We start from the raw sequence: 19,919 nt of genomic DNA, 5'->3' as shown, positions 1-19,919 counted from the left end.
GCGTCCCCCGCCAGACCCGGCCGGCTCCGGCGCAATTGTGCGCGCGAGGGGCGGGTCTCGGAGCCTGGGAATCGCTCCGCCCAGGACCCCCGCCCGGGGAGCCGAGGGGCCGGGGAGGAGCGAGGGAGGGGCGGGAGGCGACCCAGTTAGCGAGCCCGCCCCCTCTCCGCCGGCCCGGCCGCCCCGGCCTCGGGTCCGGCCGAGCCCGCAAGGGTTAAAGGCGGCGGCAGGTGAGGTGGGCGGGGCCGCGGACTCCGGGGAAAAAGGAGCGCAGGGCAGAGGATGAAGGCAGAGAGCGCGGGTGAGTCACGGGCGGAGCTGGCCTCGCTCGCTCGCTCGCTCCCAGGCTCCCGCCCGCCCGCCGCCCGCCCGCCGGCCCGCCGCTCCTCCGCCGCCCGCCGCCGGGTCTGGTCGCGGCCCCCGCTTGTCCTCGGCCCCGGCCCCTCGCCGCTGGAGAGCCCGCCGGCGCGCAGGGCCCATGAGCAACCGTCGGTAGCGCGCCAGCCTGCCGAGCCCGGAGCCCCAGCACAGCCTCGAGGTAGGAGCCAGGGTCGGGGCGGCGAGGGGCGCGCGCCCCGGGGATCCTCCCGAAAAGCAGCGCCCCGAACTCGCCGCAGCCCCCGGTGGCCTCGGGGGAGGTGGTCCTAAAGAATCCGAGGGCTTAGGGCCCCGGCCGAACGACAACTGGGCGGAAGGGCGAGACGGGGGACCGGAGAAACTGGAGCGACTGGGACAACCGGAGGCCTGGGCCCCTGGGGACTGGGAGCACGGAAGCCCTGGCCACCTGAGCGCCGGTGATCGGGAGAGGGAGACGGCGGAAGGGGGAGGAAGGGTGTCTCTACCCGGCTTCCTGCGTCGGGGCGCGGGAAGCCGAGAGCGCGCGCCCTGCTGTCTCCCTTCCCGAAACCTGGCATCCCGAGACTGGGCTCCCTGGCTCTGCGTCGGGAGAGGCCACTCGGGAGCCTGGGTCGTTACCCGCACGCCAGTCCCTGGGGCAGTTCCCAGACGCCAAAAGCTATTAGGGTCCTAGGCCTCACGGCTCCCGCCCGGCCCCTCCTGGGCTGCCGCTCCTGGGCCCGAGGCTCCATTCCTGCTGCTTCACCCAGTTCCTTTCTTGTGGTAAGGCAGCCGGAGCCTGAGTAGGCGCCCCAGTCCCCCTCTCCCCCCCTCTCCCAAACTACCTGGGCCACTTCTTTGGTCGCAGAGGCCAAAGGTGGTAGGGTCAGCGGAGCGGTGCTTTGGAAAGAAGTCCCGGCCCTAAACCACTGCACCTCCTCCCCCACCATCAGAGAAGGCCAGGCGCACGGACTCACACCTGAAGCACCAGGGCTCCCAGGCCTTAGGGAGAGGTGGCGAGAGAGAGGACCTTCAAATCACAGAATCGTGGTTAAGAATGAGATGGACGTCTTTAGGCTCCCCACAATTTAGGGAAAGGGTAACAGACCGGGAGTCCAGAGATCTGGTTCACAGAGTACATATTTGTTGATGGAACAAGTAAATGAATGTCTGTTCCAGTCACCTCTCCAAATACTGCCTCAGTTTCCTCTTTTTTTTAAAAAAAATAAGAGGGTTGGCTTGAAGAGTGGTTCTCAACACTTTGCAGCATCTGGGAACCATCTGCAGAACTCCTAAAAATGATCCATGCCTAGAATGCACCCCCTTATATAATCTCTTGGGGGTAATTCTTAATTTCTGTGATTCTGGTTTTTCTTGTTCCCCCTTGCTGTCCCTACTTTGACATCCTTTACCGGGGTGACAGTATTACCTTCCTGAGCTTGTTAGTAAGCTCTTCTCTGGCTGACCCCCTTCCCTGGGAAAGCTGACCCCTCCCAGCTTCACATCTGGGTCTCCCCTCAATTGAAGGAAGGGATGGGTAGCAGCCAGACAGAGCTGGCTGGCGCCAGTGTGGGTCAGGACAGCAGAGGAGGCTTAACTTTCTCTGGTAGGGAGATGTCCCCTGGGAATGGGCACTGTGGCTATAGGGGGGGTGGGGGGGGTGGCGGGGTGAAGTCCTTGCCTGAGGGAAAGGGGTGGGGGCCAGTGTGGAAGGGGATTTGCTGGGGCCATGGCAACCCAGTCAGGCAGATTGCTGAGGGGAATGGAATGAGGTCTCTTTCTCTAATATCTCAGAACCTGCTTTGGGCTTTGGAAAGTCAGGTCACCTGAAGCTTTGAGTTTCAGAAACAGACCACCACCCTCTCCTCATCTGGGTCCTCTTGGTTCCCTAGTTAAACTAGGGAAGCAGAGATGAGTCTCGCTCGGTCCTCCAGTGGGGTGGCAGCCTGTCTGCAGGGGGTAATGCCACTGCCCTTTGCGCCAGCCTGGGCACCTGGGGTGGGGATGGTTTGAGTGCTGTACTGTAGGTGTATCTGACCTACCAGCCTGGGACCAGCCCAACTCTCAGGATTCGTGGAGTCCCCACAGGAGGGATCAGCTAGATGAAGGTAGACTCACCCCCCCATCCTTGGCTGGGAACCTCATATCCTCAACCCTTCCTATGACTCTCAAAATCTGTTTAGGAGTCTTTAGTCCCCACTCAGAGGTGCCTTCCTCTTTTTCGCTTACCGGCCAGCTGCCAGCCCAGCCCAGCGGGAGAGGAGCACTGTGCAGGGAGGGTATCTGGGTTAGGACTAGAAGTGAGTTGGCGACTTTGCTCACTTCACCTCTTCTTTGCCTCCCTTAGGTTCCACTTGAGGTGCTCCTGACCATCCCTGCTCCCCACCCCACCCAGGATCCCGGCAATGCTAACCGCTGTCTGCGGCTCTCTGGGCAGCCAGCACACGGACGCGCCTCACGCCTCCCCACCGCGCCTCGACCTGCAGCCTCTCCAAACATACCAGGGCCACACGAGCCCGGAGGCCGGGGACTACCCCTCCCCGCTGCAGCCTGGAGAGCTGCAGAGCCTCCCGCTGGGCCCTGAGGTGGACTTCTCGCAGGGCTATGAGCTGCCGGGGGCCTCCTCTCGGGTGACCTGCGAGGACCTGGAAAGCGACAGTCCCTTGGCCCCGGGACCCTTTTCCAAGCTCCTGCAGCCGGACATGTCACACCATTACGAATCGTGGTTCCGGCCAACTCACCCCGGCGCCGAGGATGGCTCGTGGTGGGACCTGCATCCGAGCACCAGCTGGATGGACCTCCCCCACGCTCAGGGCGCGCTGACCTCACCCGGCCACCCCGGGGCGCTTCAGGCCGGCTTGGGGGGCTACGTCGGAGACCACCAGCTCTGCGCGCCGCCGCCCCACCCACACCCGCACCACCTCCTCCCGGCCGCCGGAGGGCAGCACCTCCTGGGGCCTCCCGACGGGGCCAAGGCCTTGGAAGCGGCCGCCCCGGAGTCCCAGGGGCTGGATTCCAGTCTGGACGGAGCCGCCCGGCCCAAAGGCTCCCGGCGGTCAGTGCCGCGCAGCTCGGGCCAGACCGTGTGCCGCTGCCCCAACTGCCTGGAGGCGGAGCGACTGGGGGCTCCGTGCGGGCCCGACGGGGGCAAGAAGAAGCATTTGCACAACTGCCACATCCCGGGCTGCGGGAAGGCCTACGCCAAGACGTCGCACCTGAAGGCGCACCTGCGCTGGCACAGCGGCGACCGTCCCTTCGTGTGCAACTGGCTCTTCTGCGGCAAGCGCTTCACGCGCTCCGACGAGCTGCAGCGCCACCTCCAGACCCACACGGGCACCAAGAAGTTCCCCTGTGCGGTCTGCAGCCGCGTCTTCATGCGCAGCGACCACCTGGCCAAGCACATGAAAACCCACGAGGGCGCCAAAGAGGAGGCGGCAGGGGCGGCCCCAGGCGAGGGCAAGGCCGGCGGAGCGGTGGAACCCCCCGGGGGCAAAGGCAAGCGGGAGGCGGAGGGCAGCGCGGCTCCCTCCAACTGAGCTCCTCCGGTACCGCGCCCCCCACGCTGGTCTCCCTTGGCGGCGCGAGAGCAGGTGTCCCGCTGCGCTGATCGATGCCCGTGGGGGGCGCCTTGTGTACGGGGAGGAGGTGGTTATTTATTGAGGGGGAGAAGAAGGGGTGCGGGGTCAGGGAGACGGGGCGCTAGGGGTTCTTTTAGTCTCTGGGGCTGGACCAGACGTGTTTGACTGGCTGGGCTGGGAGGAGCGGAGCAAAAGCCTCTCGGTCCTCCCCTTCCTCACTACTTCACTCCTGTGCCTCTGCTGGGGGATTGGGGTGGGGTCCCCCTGCCGCGGCTGGAGGGCGGAGGGGACCTGCTGGAAGAGACGGCGCGTCCCCGGAGCAGAGAGGAGTGGGGCCGCCGCGGGCGCTGGGGGTAGCTGCCTGGACACGTCCTCAGCGCCTGGGAACCGGGACATAAAAGCGCCTCTGGACCCGCCCTGCGGCCCAGGTCCCTTTCATCCCCCCTTATAGTGCTTCTATCCCCATGGTTTCCCCAGGGAAAGCCAAGGTGGAGTGGGGGAGACAGGGGTCCCCCTTCGGGAGGGGTCTCTATCAGGTTGGGAGGGTTGTTGCTGTAGAAATAACTCCTTTGATGTGCCTCCTGATTAACCCTTCCAAACCCACTCTGATGGAGCCATGAAGGAAGAAGGGGAAGAGGCCAGAACCGCAGACAGCTTCCCAGCCAGAGCGGTGGGGTGGAGAGAGCTAGACTGGGGGGAGGAGCACAAAAAGGCCCCTTCTAAAATGAGAGAAATGGATTTGGTGGGAACTAACTAATGGAAGGAACTAACCCCTTACCTCTCTAACTCCGATTCAGTCCTTAATAACTCATGGGTTTTTTTTGTTTTTGTTTTTTTTTTTTGAAAAATAAAGTTCAGTATAGTTCCCACTCCCCACCTGCTACTTGATCTAGGTTTTCAAGGCAACCAGAAACCCCAGCCCCCACTCTAGCATTGATGTAGTTCCTCGTCCTGGGTCCCCTCAATCATTTGCCGTTCCCTTAGGGACAGAAGGAAAAGGGTTACCTTGGTAGTCTGGGGAGTAGGTGGGGTGTCCCAGTGGAGAGACATCCAGTGGTCCCCCTCAGAGTGGAGGACTCTGCCCCTGCCCAGCCATCTTCTGTTCACTGAGAAGCTAAAGCTCACCCTTCCTTTTCTCTACCTTCTCCTTTCTCTGTTGCCCTGCAAGCCTTGCCCCTCCTGTAGGGTGTGTGTTAGGGGGCTCCTTTCTCTCCATCTCATTTCCGGCCAGGGGGACTCCCCTTTCATATGAAGGAGGTGTTCTCCTACTGGAAGGGGTCTGCCTTCTGAGGTGATGTCCAGAAAGCTATCCCTGTCCCTTCCTTTAGATGCTAGAAATACATCCTGGTTGTGATCTTGGAGTGGGGGCTGGGGAGGGGAAAGCCTAGCAGGGGTGGGGCCAGGCAAAGGGAAGGAAGCAGATAGGGGTAAGGATCTGGAACTGGTAGCCTTTTCCAGGCTAGAGGTAGAGGCTGTAAGATTGTCTCTGACCTCCCCTGATCCCTTGCCCCTCTTTCTCCACCCAGAGCCCCATGTGAGGATTAGTTGTGTATTGATTTTTAAGTTATAAGCAAAAGGTATTTTATTTAATATTAGGGCATGTGTGTGTGCATGTTGTTTGTACCTGTATGTGTGTATGTGTGTGTGTGTGTGTGTGTTTGTTTCTCTACTGAGCCTGGGGTCTCCAGCTGGAGAGACCCCACCTTGTTCACCTGTCCAAGGTCCTAGGACTTAGGCCCACAGTGTCTCTTCCTCCCTTGGGGATGCTGGAGCCCAGTCCCAGGACTGGGAGCTAAAAGGGAAGTAGGTTTGGGGTCTGGGTAGGAATATGCATTTGTGTAGAAGGGAGCCCTTCTTAAAAGGGACAGGGTGACTCTCCCTGAGAGACTCATGGGCCTGGGGTAGTTTAAGAAATTATGTTCTTTCTTTTTGCTCCCTCTTTACCCTACCTCTTGCTACCCCAACCAGAGGTCCCTTTCCTCCCTGAGAGGGTTGGGGGCAGGAGAGAGTTGGCATTGCCTGCAGGTTGCCGGGCCAGGTCAGGGTGGGGGGGGGGAGGGAGGACACTATGGGTGTGGGATGCCTTTCTCCACCCATCGAAACCAGCCACCCCTCCCTGTGCCACCAGGACAGCCCTCCCCAGTGACCATTCTAAAGGGAACTCCAGAATGGGTGTTGGGGCTGGGGCGGGGGGTTACTGGTGTTGCCCCTGTGGAGGACTTGAGCTCTCAGGATGCGGGTGAGGGCTTTGGATGGGTTTTCTTCTGCTCCCCTCCTTTATAGATCTAGGTTGCTTGGCTGTCTGCCCCCTTCTAGGCAGCCCCCTAGAGGAGAAATGTAGGATTTTTTCCTTTAACTGCTGTGAACCCACTTTGGGGGGTGAGGAGGAGGAAGAAACAGCCTGTTTTTTATGCCATAATAAAGTCATCAACCACATCATTGCTTCATTTGTCTTCAGCTCTGGTTTCCTTTTTGACTCAGTGTCCCTCAGTGGTGAGGACCAGGCCGGGCTGCAGGGTGGGGTGGACACTTCCCTTTGATCCCGCAGCCCTGCTGCAGCCTCTCCTCCCTTTGTTTGGGGCAAAGCGGAGCTGATTGAAGGGACAGATCCTTACCGGGAGGTGGCTGGTGCCCGGGGGAGGGAGGAGCTCCCTCAGGGTTGATCACTGGGCTGACTGTCCCTCCCTGGGGATGAGAAGGTTCTAGATATTTCCTTCCTCCTCCACACATAAGCCCCCTCTTTCCCCTCCCCTGTCAAGAACGCTGGTTCCCTGCCTCTCCGGGAGAGAGCCAACCTCCCTACTCAGTCACCCCACCCCCGTGGGGGTGTGATGGGTCCCTCTGGCTGTGAGTGAGGCGGGGGTGACTGGCAGTGATTTCTTCACCCAGGATGATCCCTATCAGGGACAAGGCGATGAAAGGCAGCCAAGATATCTGATGGGCTCCCGCCCAGCTGGAAAGTATGAGGGAAGGATCCTCCTGCAACTCCCAGCTAGAGGGCCTGCCACAGTTACACAAACAGTGCTCATGAACGAATGCACCCGCACTGGACCCACCGGGTGGCCAGGGATGTGCAGAAACGCCCATGTGTACGCACTTTCCTGGGCTGCCCAATGCCTGCTATGCGGCTGGGGCCTAATTTGGGTGAAATGAATAAAAGACCTCAGGAGACCGGAGGGTGAAGCTAGGAAGGTCGACAGAGGAGCCATTTGGCTCGAAAGGGGCAGGTCGAGTATTGCGTCCTTTCACCGTCCCAGCCTACATTTTGACCACAATTCTTATCTTCACTAGTGGGATTCCTGTTTCCCCCACTCCACCCCTAACCCAATTTCCTGGAGCCAAATCTGGTACCCAATTGGCTCATCCCATCACATGCTTGGGAGAATCTGGGGTCACAAAAGTTAAGGCCATTTGGGGATGGGGAGTATCAATGATTTAGGGCTTACAGATAGACGCAGAATGATTTTACGGGGAGTAGCTATTTGCTTTCTCTTGCTCCCAGGGTTAGAAACCTGAGAGGAGGAGGGGCAGGCATATACTCCGGTGACCTGGTGCCCGCCCCACTCTGTGGGGTGCCTCTTTTGTGTTCCTACTTCCGGGGGAGTTAGACCCCCAGGAACCCGATGAGCCCTTTCTTCCTTTAGCCCATTGCTGCCCCCAGGGACAAGAGGGCAGCTGTGGGGCCGGCTGGGCCTGTCTGGGCAGGGCTGGGGCCACCCCTCCTCCCCTTGCAGCTCCTCCTGCTGACCTGCATTCTTAGCGGGGGCCTTTGGTGGGGCTGATGTTTGCTCACTGGCTCGCATTGGCAGTAATGCTGCTTGGCTGGCCTACCCCCCCCCCCCCAAGGGGACCCAAGGCCACCACTGACCCCTCAGATCTGGCACCCCCAGTGGGACGATCCTAGAGGGACCAGGAAGGATTTAGGGAACTCAGGCCATGTGGCTGACCCTTTGGGCAACCTCTCTGAGTGGCCACCTCTTCTCTTGGGAGGTGGGAGTATAGGCTCACTAGGATGGGTGAGTGAAATCAGGAATGAGAAAGTGCCCAAGGAGCAGGCAGCCTGGGAACTGCCGCCTGGGGCTGCGCTGTGGCCCACAGACACATGCTTCTCCTGCTGCCCATTCCTGCCCCACAGCGGGCAGCTAGGGAAGTGCAGGAGGGAGGCCGGGTTGGCTGCAGGCCGCTTTGGGCGCTCACGTCTGTCAGCTCGCAGCCTTGACATTTGCTTCTGGAATGACCTCCAACAGCAACCACATGACACCTCCCCAACAGCACACCTGAACCAATCTTCACTTTCCATTAATTCTGGTGAGCTCGGGCACCTGGGTGGCTCAGTGGTTGAGTGTCTGCCTTTGGCTCAGGTCATGATACCGGGGTTCTGGGATCCAGTCCCACATCTGGCTCCCTGTGTGGAGCCTGCTTCTCCCTCTGCCTATGTCTCTGCCTCTCTCTGTGTGTCTCTTTATTTATTTAAATAAAATCTTAAAAGAAAAATTCTGGTGACCTCGACAGCTCAGCATCTTAGCAGTATGGGTTTGAAAAACATCTCAGGAACCAGTCTAGCTGTTTTCACCTGGTAGAGGGCATCTTAGAGTCACCCATGGAGTTTCTCAAGACATCCCCACTAACTCTCCAACACCCCACCAAGTTATGTCCTTGGTGGCGCATTAGAGCAGCGCTTCTCAAACTTTACACTGGGGGTGTTAACATGCAACTTCTGATTCAGTAGGTCTGAGGTGCGGCCCAAGATTCTGCATCTTTTTTAAAAGATTTATTTATTTGAGAGAGAGAGAGGGGTGGGGGTGTGGGCGGAGGGAGAGAGAAGCAGATTCCCTGCTAAGTGTGGGGCCCCACTGGGGGCTCAATCTCAGGACACTGACATCATGACCAGAGCCGAAATCCAGAGTCAGATGCTTAACTACTGAGCCACCCAGGTGCCCTAAGATTCTGCATTTTGAACAAGCTTCCAGGTGATGCTGATGCTGGCAGGCCATGGACACTGAGTAGCAGAGTATGAAAGTATGATGTTGTGCAGTGGGGTTGTTGTTGAAAACTCATCCCTCCCCTCCACTCCCCACCCGTGATTGAGAACCACAGATCTAACTCAATGCTGTCATTTTGCCATTGGGGAAACTGAGGCCCTCAAAGAGTAAAATGACCTGCCCAAAGAGACCCTGTAGATCCATAGCAGAAGCAAGATGAGATGCCAATGTTCTGAGTTCCAGGTGATGCTCTTTGTGCCTCCAACCCAGCTTCTAAGTCAATTCTTCTCTGTTAGGGGCAGTCCCCCTTTTGAAAGTAAAGCCCAGAGACAGCTCCCTCCTCAGGGATGGTTTCCTCTTCAGAATCAGCCTTGGATACTTATAGGCAATTAGGAAACATCTCAGATTTCAGATCCCCCAACAGCCTTATCTGGTACATCTGCCCACAGTCTGCCTCCTGGGAAAGCCTTGGCTCTCATTCTCATCCCAGGAGTGACCCCATGCTGGGATGCTGTGCGGCATGCCCCTCCTCCCCCAAGCAGCAGCCCTGACGGGTTGGCAGGATGGATGTGTGGGAGAAGTAGATAGTCTGCAATATCTCTCCTGTCCCCATTCCTGGAGGGTTCCACAGAGCAAAAAGGTGAAATGCATTTGCTTAAATGCAGGTTATGGGGATCCCTGGGTGGCGCAGCGGTTTGGCGCCTGCCTTTGGCCCAGGGTGTGATCCTGGAGACCCGGGATCGAATCCCACGTCAGGCTCCCGGTGCATGGAGCCTGCTTCTCCCTCTGCCTGTGTCTCTGCCTCTCTCTCTCTCTCTGTGACTATCATAAAAAAATTAAAAAAAAAATAAATGCTGGTTATGGAGATAGTTTACAGAGGAAAATGACCCAGAAAGCAGAACATCTGGGATCTTTAAAAACAAAACAAAACCAGGACGCGAGTCCTGAGTTTTTTCCTCCAGATGCCCCTAGCAATCCGCGCTAACAAATCTACCCAGTTCTTCTTTCCTCTCTTTTCTTTTTTAAAGATTTTACTTATTTATTCATGAGAGACACACAGAGAGAGAGAGAGAGGCAGAGACACAGGCAGAGGGAGAAGCAGGCTCCCTGCAGGGAGCCCGACGTGGGACTGGATCCCGAGTCTCCAGGATCAGGCCCTGGGCTGAAGGCAGGCGCTTAACCGCCGAGCCACCCAGGGATCCCTCTTTCCTCTCTTTTCATGTGGGCTCCTTTCCAACCCCAGCCTCCGCTCCCCACAGTGGCCCCATTGGAAGCCCCCCCCCCCCCCCCCCCCCGCCCTTCATCGCAGGCTCCGTCCCGCCTGAAGGGGCGCCGCGAAGGGCCGGCGGCCAAGCGCGGTTTCCGAGGCCGCTCGGCTCCAAGAAGCGGTGCCGGCGCGCGCCCTGGTGGATAACCGGGGAACTGCGGCCGCTGGTTCCGGTTCCGCCCCCGGGCCAAAGCCTTCCAGGTCACCTGCGAGCCTCCGCCCAATGACCTGAAGCGGAGGCAGTGGCGCTCGGGACTGATCTGGGGATCTTGCAGGGAGAGAGGGTGAGGGGCACGCTGTATTGGGGAAGCGAGAAAGGGTGGGCAGAAGAGGGGCGCGGGACTCTTGGGGAGGCGGGGTACGAGGGAGGGGGTCCCGCCACTGCCTCGGGGGGCTGGGCTCTGGGTAGGGCAGGGCCCTGGGAGCGTGCGCTCGGAGTGCCCCGACCCCCGAGGCTGCAGCCTGGGGCGAGAGCCGTGCCTCTGCCGCGCACACCGGACATGCAGTGTGTGTGCGGTGCTGAGCGTCCGGACCCCCACACGTGTCTGTGTACACGTGGTGGGAGAGGGGCTCCCAGGGGCTGAGCCCTGGCCAGGGTGGTGGACAGGTAGCACCAGAGGGACAAGCTCATCTCTACCATCTCCCCAGATGGCTTCGTGTGCCCCGGACACCCCGTGTTCCTGCGATTGTTTTGTCTCTGTACCCCCGGCCTCGGCCATCCCAGCGGTGATCTTTGCCAAGAACTCTGACCGGCCCCGGGACGAGGTGCAGGAGGTGGTGTTTGTACCAGCAAGCACTCACGCCCCTGGGAGCCGCCTCCAGGTGGGTTAGGCCTTATGGGAGTGGCAGAGGTGTAGCAGATCCAGACATTCTGCTAAGACCTTGCTCCTCTGCTGCTCACACCCAGAAAACTGCCACAGGTGGTGGAAAGAGCATGACTTTCTAGTCTCCCGAGCTGGACTTAGCCTATTGTTGAACCTCCTCGTCTGTAAAGTGGGAAGAATAAAACCCTTTCTGAGTGGACTCTCCCTTTCTCCTTCCTTACCTGCAGTGCACCTACATTGAGGTGGAGCAGGTGCCAAAGACTCACGCTGTCATCCTGAGCCGCCCTTCTTGGCTGTGGGGGGCGGAGATGGGCGCCAATGAGCATGGTGTCTGTATTGGCAATGAGGCAGTGTGGACCAAGGAGCCGGTTGGAGAGGGGGAAGCGCTGCTGGGCATGGATCTGCTCAGGTGGGGACCCTGCCCTCCCTCATCTGAAGTCTGAGAGCTGAGTACTGACCCAGGCCATCCTCCCCTCCTCCAAGCCAGGTTCCCAAGGGCCGCCAGCTTTTTGTCCCCGTTGCCATCACCAGAGAGGCTGCCCTTGCTTCTCCCTTCTCCTGGTCCCACCTCCAGTCTGGTAAGGAGCTCCCAAATGTGGCCATTTCTGTGCCTCTCCTGGTCCCAAAACAGGGCAGTGGTTTCAAATTTCTTTTTTCAATAGAAGTGCTTTCCCTCCACCATCACCCCCCAAATGAAATTTCATATGGAGTCCCATTTTAAAAAACCAATAAAGGCAGAGCAGCTCTGGTTAAAGAGAGGCTTGGGGACTCAGTGAACTTCTTCTCTGAGACTGTTTCAGGCCTCTTCATGGGACCCTCAGAGCAGAGCTTGAAAACCACTGGCCTAACTGTGCTTAATACAACTACTGTTGGCAGATTGTTTATGCGACTTGGGCCTCTCCGGGCTCCTTCTGTCCACTGGAACTTCTGTCTCCAGCCGCTGACACCTTATTGCCCTTCTGTTCCCTGCACCTCTCTTCACACCAGGCTGGCTTTAGAACGGAGCAGCTCTGCCCTGGAGGCCTTGCGTGTGATCACTAGCTTGCTGGAGAGCTACGGGCAAGGGGGCAGCTGCCGGGAGGACCCCACGCCATTCTGCTACCACAACACTTTCCTGCTGGCTGATCGGACTGAGGCATGGGTGCTGGAGACAGCAGGCAGGCTGTGGGCTGCACAGAGGATCCAGGGTGAGAGCCTGGCCCTGGGGCTTGCCTCCTTGAGGTGTCCCTTTTTGTCAGCCTTGGGAGCAGGTGGGATGGATGCAGGGCAGGGTGGATCCAGGTGCAAGCCTCTTGGATAGGAGGCACACCCAAGGAGGTGGGAGATGAGCCCACTGGGGGACTTTTCTCCCCCCCCCTTCACTTGCTTAGGTCCTCTTGTGCTCTAGCCTCTTGTGCCGCTTCCTCTGGGGTGCCTTCCTGGACTCCCTGGCTGTCCGGTTTCCCCCTTCTAGGCAAGCAGGTGCCTCCTCATTGCACTCATCACAGCTGTGAACTCACATTTATTTCTGTGATCCTTTTGTCTGTCTGCCTCCCCGTGAGGGCAGGGCTGATCTCTTCCCCACCATGGTCTCGGCACCTGGCACAGCATAGGTGCTTAGTGATCAATGAGCCACCACCCCCCCCCCCACCTCCTCCACAGAGGGGGCCCGCAACATCTCCAACCAGCTGAGCATCGGCACCGACATCTCGGCCGAACACCCGGAGCTGCGGACCCATGCCCTGGCCCAGGGCTGGTGGGGTGGGCAGCGCCCTTTTGACTTCGCTCAGGTCTTCTCCCTGACCCGGCAGCCTGTGCGCATGGAGGCAGCCAAAGCCCGCTACCAGGCCGGGCGGGAGCTGCTGCGGCAGGAGCAAGGTCAGTGAGGGGAGGTGATGGGGAGGGCCGCAGCGGGGCCGCCTTCTATCCTCCCCCACGGCTCTGGCCCAAGGCCAGGGGCCCCTCTTCTGCCGTGGCGGCCCCTCAGCCTGTGCTCCTTCGCAGGGGGCCTCACGGCGGAGGTGATGATGAGCATCCTCAGGAACAAGGAGAGCGGCATCTGCATGGACTCTGGAGGCTTTCGCACCACGGCCAGCATGGTGTCCATCCTGCCCCAGGATCCCACACAGCCCTGCATCCACTTCCTCACTGCCACACCGGACCCATCCCGGTAACACAAATGAGGCTGGGGAAGGCAGAGGGCCAGGCAGGGGACCTGTGGGGATGTGACAGCCTCTGCTCGTTCCATCTCTGTCCCATCAGGTCAGTGTTCAAACCGTTCATCTTTGGGGCGGGGGCGGCCCAAGTCCCCCAGGTGCTGTCCCCCACTTTTGGAGCACAGGACCCCGTTCAGACCCAGCCCCGATTCCAGACTCAAGTGGATCGCCGGCACACCCTCTACCGTGGACACCAGGTGGCCCTGGAGCTGATGGAGAGTGACCAGGTAACCCCCAGGGAACGGGCTACTCTGGGGGCATGACGCACTTCTCACACCCCCAATTGGGACTCTGGAAATATGAGGGGACCTGGGAGTTGGGGAGAGACTCTAGAGTTGGGGAGAGGAGTCTCTGCCTTCAGAGCTAGCTGCCCAGGAGAATGTCTGGTACCCTGTCATTTCTCCCGCTTGTGGGGGGAGGCAGGTATCTTCCCTCTATCTGGAGGGAAGCCTGTCCCGGGGACTCATGTCCACCTTTCCTGGGCAGGATCGGGGGCAGCAGCTCTGGCAGAAGCAGCGGGATCTGGAGCACGAAGGCCTGGAGGCTGCACGGGCGCTGCTGTCCGGGGAGCGGGCTCCACCTGCAGAGAAGCTGGGTGCCCTCTTCCAGGCTTTTGTGGAGAGGGAGAGCCAGGTATATGCCTGAGCGCCATGGTTCCTCCTGGGCTGGGATGTGCACAGGACCCCTGGGGTAGGGTAGTAGCATCAGCACAAGCCCTTCACTCCCCTCAGCCTCGTTCTGGGCAGCCAGCTCGGCCTTTGCCCAAATAAAGTACGTTATTTTCCTGGTCAGTGAACTTGACCCCAGGTGTAGCGGCGGTGGGAGAGTCAAATGAGGGCGAAGGGCAGCCCTGAGCTGACTACAAGGCCTCTGGTTGTCTTGCTGGGCAGCACAGTCTTCTCACTTGGGTGATCGGGAACAGATGGAGAAAGTTGTGGAAGGAGCCCTTGAGGAGAGGTGGCCTCCCCAGGTGTATGAGTGGGTGTGCACAAGAGTTCACGCCTGGCATAATATGGGGCTACTCTTTAGGGAGAATTAGAACCACAGGTTTTTGGTCCCTGGCTTGAACCTTGGAAGGGCTCCTTAAGAGTGGCAGTGAGATGTGGCCTCTGTAAGATGGCATCTTCCACAAGGTGATGCCCACTCAGTACCCAGGAAGCCAGGTGGGGACCCGAGGTGTGCCAATTCTTGGGGTCATTCCCAAAAGGTCAGAAACTTGTTCTTTAGAATCAGGTCCTATATTTCTGTGACTCTTTCCCCCTGCCTTGACTGCTTGCTTCCCTTGAGATGCTTCCAATGACATAAAAGACATATTTGGAGCCTGGAAACATTTTACTGAGATAGGTTTCTGCCACAGGTGAGGGGTCAGAGAAGGAGGGGAGGCCCCACTTCATGCCCTGTTCTTCCCCATCCCTTGTTCCCCTGGTACTGCTGATAAGGCTAGGCTGTATGTACTTCATTTCTTGATTTTCTTGGTCACAGTTTTGTTTGTGCCAGGGGCCCCAGCCAGAGAGGCCTTAGGGACTAGGGCTGCTCTGGTCCCCTTCTTTGCCTGAGTGATGCTTTGCTGGCTGGAAACCAGCGGGCAGAGTTTCCTGGTGGCAGAGGTAGCTTGTGACAAGGAAGTGGGCTTGGGGGATGTTTCCTTCCTTTGCCTGGGAGTGACAGAAGGACTGCTGTCCCTTGCCATGGGCTCCCCAGGCAGCTGGGGGAGGTCAGTGAGGGCGGGCTTTGTCTCCATCCTCAGAAGGTGCTCGGTCAGGGCTGCCTGCTGCCTGCGCTCCTTGTGTCTGCTCATCTCCTGCTCTAGCTCCTTAAGGAAGCCTGTGAGGGACCAAGGCAGCGGATAGTAATGGAGGCCCAGGCTTGGCAGGAAGGCCACTGGAAGGGAGGTCTCTGGTCCCCTGGGCAAACTAACCCTCTGCTGTCCCTCATGGGGAGGGGTTGGGGGTTGGGGGCTGAGGGCTGGAGGTGGGGATGGACAAGTCACTCGCATGCCAGCTGATAGCTGGCCCTGGCTGCACTGTCCTTTTCTGGCCCAGATGCTGATCTGGGCTTGGGGCTGCCTCCCTAGCTGCCACAGCCATCTTAGCTTCCCCAGTGACACACAGGCCAGAGCTGAGTTCTAGGGAGGGTGCAAGTCTGGGAAAGCAGGGCCACCTCGCTCTGTGCAGAATGGGCTGCTCAGCTCTGGGAACTCCTCATCCTCATCGCCTGAGGCTTCATCTTCCTCATCCAAGGTCCAGCGCTCTACCACAGGCTGCTTGTCCAGGTCCAGGAGCAATGGCAGGGCTTCTGTCACCAGCTCCCTGCAGTGTGGAAAGAGCAGAGGCCACCCAGGAGAGCACCCATGAGTGGGGAGCCTGGGAGGATGTGCAGACACAAGCCACAGCAACCACACTGGGAGGGGCGGTGTTCATGAGCTGGGAGATGGGGCTGCAGTCAGCCCCAGAGAGCTAAGTGTTGGCTTCATGTGGACCCCTGGAGGTGATGTGAGCTGGGGTGGTGGAGGAGGAGGTGCCGTGGATGGTGATCCTAGGTGTGCAGGCTCAGAGGGACCCATGTGGAGTTAAGAGGGGAAGCTCAGCCATCACCCCTTTTCTTCTCACCCTTAGGTCCTCCTCACCTGTACCCATCCTGGTTGGTGCAGCTGTTTCCAGTCAGGTTGAGGATGAGAAGGCTCTGGGGGAACTCATCTGCATGTACCAGAGAGGGGGAGGAAAGTACCATATCCACCTTCTAGCCCAAAGCCACTGCCTCTTTGTACAGTCTCTCCAGACTCCTAGAGGCTATGCTGCCAATGCAAGCATAGGGATATGGTGGCAGAGAGGGGGGAGGCTTATCCCGTGAGCCAGGGCCAGGGCATTCTTACCCAGCTTCAGTGTTTCTATCAGGTTCTCAGAAAGGTCCAGAAACTGGAGATGTGGGAGGTCACGGAGGTTTTCCACCTGCTTGATTTGGTTTCCTGCCAGAGACAGGAAGCTGCAGGGGGAGGGAGGGGCACAGAGACAGAGCTGAATCACAGAACTACCAGAGGAAGGGAGGAGGGCACCAGGTACCCGGCAACCCTGGTTAAGCAGCCTGATGACAAGTGGGGACACATAGCCTCCCGGGTGAGGGAAGCAGAGTGAGGCTTGCTGCATCCTCAGCGGACAAGACATTAGGTTAGGAGAGGTCTGAACCAGTTCTCTGGGGGCGTTACCAGGTTTCCCTCCCTACCCCCTACCCCAGGCCTGAGCCCTGACACCACATACCGCAAGGAGGGGACGCAGGCCAGGTTCTCAATTCTCTGGATCTTATTCTGCAGAAAGCAAAAGAGTTAGGGAAACCGAGTAGACCATGTCTACTTGTGCAGCTGGAGAGCTGGCACTTTGGGAATGACCATCCTGCTCCCTGAACCGGTTCTCACCACCTGGGGATGATCTGCTTTTTCTCGTGGATGATGAAGGGTATAAACTTGGGGGTTAGCTAAACTTCATTTAAGTATACCGTGCTCACCCCACAGCTGAAGAAGGACCTAGAAATCAAGAAAGAAGCCAAGGGGCCATGGGGAAATACAAAAGGCCTTGGTGGTGGCTTATGCACACACAGGGAGTAATGAATATATATTATTTTTATTTGTGAAGTTTCTGTGGGGAAAAGTTAAAGGAGCTGGGTATATTCAATGTGGAGGAGACTGAAAATCAGCCAGTCAACCAGCACCACCAAACAATCTTCAAGATTATGAAGGATGCAGAGGAATCTTCTGGTTCCCTCTTCCACTTCTTCAAAACAGGAAATGGGCTCGAGCTATATAATGCAAGAGATTTAGGGCAGACACCAAAAAGAACTTCGAGAGCAAGAGAAGTGTCTGACAGTGATTCAAGAGCATTCTCAGAATCTCTTTTGGGAAGATAGGTTTTTCAGTTCAAGAGAATTCCTGATTCATCTGGGAACAGTTACTTTCTTTCTTTTTTTCTTTAAGACTTTATTTTTAAGTAATCTCTACACCCAACATGGAGCTTGAATTTACAAACCCAAGATCAAGAGTCACATGCTCCACAGATGAGCCAGCTGGGTGCCCTATCTGGGAAGAGTTTCAATGAAGGTCTGCCTACCTGAACGCCTGGGAATGGGCAAGATGACCTGATTGGTTGCTTTCAGAATTAAACAGACTTGGTCCACAGAGGGTGAAGTGGGGGAAGGGCAGGAGGCAAGAAGTTACCGCTTGCAGATAAAGGCTGTGAAGTTTCTGCAGGCCCTCAAGGTTCCCAATAGTGGTAATCCCCTCTCGGTCCAGGCGGACAGTCTGCAGTTCAGCAAGAGTGTGAAACCTGGAAGAAGGGTCAGCAGATGTTTTAACACAGCGCCACTTCTGTGGCATCTCTGCAGGGAAGATGGGGTGGGGGGAGGTGTTTCAAGCTAAGTGGCTTTGATGGGATGTCAGGAACAATTTCTTGGCTCATGTGGCAGTGTCCAGCTCATGAACTGGGTTGACCTGGAGACCTGGATCTTGGTCAGTAGCACTGAGGCGGATCAGAGGGTGAGAGGAGTAGGGCCCTTCAGGGAAATGGGTGATAAGCAGCTTATGGGTTCCTGGAGAGACTCAGAGGCAAGGAAAGCCTTTGTTGGGCCAGCGCAGATGGTAGAAGCAGGGGCCAGGGAAGATAAGACAATCTATGCAGGAGGATCCTTCCTCATTTCCCTTTGAGTGGCCCATGGAAGGAAAAGCACTTGTTCCATTCACTCATTCATTAATTCCACAACATTTAATAAGTGCCCACTAGAGACAAATGAGTGTCCCTGCCCATCAGTGTTAGGGAAGCAGACCAAACATACATAAATTCATTCATTCATTTATGTTTTTATTTATTTGAGAGAGAGAGAGAGAAAGGACAAGCAGAGGGAAGAGGCAGAGGGAAAGGAAGAAGCAGGCTCCCCACTGAACAGGGATCCCGATGCAGGGTTCAATCCCAGGACCCTGGAGTCGTGCCCTGTGCCAAAGACAGACGCTCAACTAACTGAGCCACCCAGGCACCCCTAATTTTATTTTTTTATTTTTATTTTTTAAAAGACTTTATTTATTCATCACACACACACACACACACACACACAGAGGCAGAGACACAGGCAGAGGGAGAAGCAGGCTCCATGCAGGGAGCCCCATGCGGGACTCAATCCCAGGTCTCCAGGATCACGCCCTGGGCCGAAGGCGGCACTAAACTGCTGAGCCACCCGGGCTGCCCTAATTTTATTTTTTTTTAAAAGAGTGAGTCAATATATTTGCAAATAACATATCTGATAAAAATACTGTACCATAGCATACAAGTGATTCAAAATTCAGTAATACCATTGCAAATAATACACAAATGATATATTCATATTATTGCTTAGATATAAAACCAAGAAAAATAAAAGCACATGTTCATACAAAGCATTAGACTTTTCTAATAATGTCCCTAGTAGCTTTACTTCCAACAGTGTAAAACTAGAAACAATCCAAATATTCATCAACACTATGGTATAACCATATGGTTCAATCTTACTCATCAGTAAGGCATTCATTATTAATATATCAGGCCAAACATTTACCACAAGTGGATGACAGACACAAATACAAGGCACTAAGGGAGTACATGGACTGTGCAGTGAGTCCTGAATAGGGGAATAGGCAATGCTTCCTGGAGGAGATGACATATAAGTAGGAGTTAGCCAGAAAGGGGAGAAGGGGAAGAGGAGAAGGCATTTCAAGCAGAAGGAAATAAGGATGAAAAGGGAGCAGACGTCGACTCATGCTAAGGCATTTGGATTTTATTCTGGAAGTACTAGAGAGCCAAGGAAGGCTCTATCAGGGAGTGCCCAATCAGATTTGTCATTTAAAAGGATTACTTTGGCAACAGTATGGTGAGCCTCCACTGAAGGCAGGGAGACTAATTAAAAGTTTGTGGAAAGGTGATGGCTTAAGGGCTTTATTTAAGGCAGTTGAGTGGGCATGGTAAAAAGAATAATGTTTAAGGAGGCAAAATCAATTGGATATTACCACTGATTGGATGCGTGGAGTAAGTAAAGAGAGGGACGAAGATGAGTTGACAACCAGTACAGCCCAGGGGACTGGTCATCCTGTTTCAATCGTCCAGCGCCCCTTTCTTACCCCCCGGCACTCACATCTTCTCCGACAGATCCTCATCCTCAGGGAAGGCCAAGTTCCGCTTAGTGATAAGGGCTTCGGTAATGCACACGCTCCCTTCCTCTGGACTCTGGGCAAGCTTAGCTGTGAACAGATTGGTCCGATTGTTCCATTTCCTTATTCTTGGAAGCCTGACCCTACCGTTATCCAACTGTTCTACCCGTCACCCAGTCCCCTACTCACCTCCGGGCATGATCTAAAGGTTACTGGCCTGGCACAGAAGAGAACTAAGGGAAGCCAACCAACTTGGACCACCTCGGGGATGGCGGAACTCAGGAGGTAGCAGGCGAGAGAAGCTCGGAGACTCGAGGGACGAGGGGAGGTGGCTAATTCAGAGCCAATTAATGAGGTGGGGTAGAAGACAAAAGTAAATCGAGGCGGGAGCTCTAGAGTTTTTTGAGGGGTGCGAAGGGGTTTGCAAACCTGGCGGATTGTGGGTAGAGAGAGTGGCGGGTGCGGATCGAGAGAAGAGCCGAGCTCAACGGGCAGAGCGTCGTTGCTAGGAGACTGGACGCCAGGTCGGGCGCGGGGGCCGGCGGGCTCAGCGCATGCGGATTACTGCTCCGGCCGG

The 19,919-nt window shown here is 56.9% G+C and overlaps 3 protein-coding genes across 3 annotated transcripts; 2 read left to right on the top strand and 1 right to left on the bottom strand.

Moving 5' to 3' along the window:
• Positions 1-409: 409 nt before the first annotated feature.
• Positions 410-3,978, top strand: SP6 (Sp6 transcription factor). Its single transcript, XM_072747411.1, has 2 exons — positions 410-538; positions 2,684-3,978. The coding sequence occupies exon 2, from the start codon at positions 2,742-2,744 to the stop codon at positions 3,870-3,872; it is 1,131 nt and encodes a 376-aa protein (XP_072603512.1). The 5' UTR covers positions 410-538; positions 2,684-2,741; the 3' UTR covers positions 3,873-3,978.
• A 6,374-nt stretch (positions 3,979-10,352) lies between these two features.
• On the top strand, positions 10,353-19,117 carry SCRN2 (secernin 2). The gene is made up of 9 exons (XM_025995811.2): positions 10,353-10,447; positions 10,812-10,985; positions 11,215-11,396; positions 11,975-12,174; positions 12,629-12,844; positions 12,971-13,136; positions 13,229-13,409; positions 13,669-13,815; positions 15,798-19,117. The coding sequence occupies exons 2-9, from the start codon at positions 10,812-10,814 to the stop codon at positions 15,849-15,851; spliced, it is 1,320 nt and encodes a 439-aa protein (XP_025851596.2). The 5' UTR covers positions 10,353-10,447; the 3' UTR covers positions 15,852-19,117.
• Positions 14,496-19,908, bottom strand: LRRC46 (leucine rich repeat containing 46). The gene is made up of 8 exons (XM_025995812.2): positions 19,532-19,908; positions 19,327-19,432; positions 17,387-17,495; positions 16,437-16,483; positions 16,055-16,164; positions 15,809-15,878; positions 15,343-15,491; positions 14,496-15,006 (listed from the first exon to the last, which is right to left on the bottom strand). Exons 1-8 carry the CDS (start codon positions 19,539-19,541, stop codon positions 14,639-14,641), a joined length of 969 nt encoding a protein of 322 aa, XP_025851597.2. The 5' UTR covers positions 19,542-19,908; the 3' UTR covers positions 14,496-14,638.
• Between the last annotated feature and the right edge of the window lie 11 nt (positions 19,909-19,919).

Source organism: Vulpes vulpes, chromosome 2 (genome assembly GCF_048418805.1).
Source record: "Vulpes vulpes isolate BD-2025 chromosome 2, VulVul3, whole genome shotgun sequence".
Lineage (NCBI taxonomy): Eukaryota > Metazoa > Chordata > Mammalia > Carnivora > Canidae > Vulpes > Vulpes vulpes.
The sequence above is the reverse complement of the archived record's forward strand: the minus strand, read 5'-3'. Positions and strand labels throughout refer to the sequence as shown.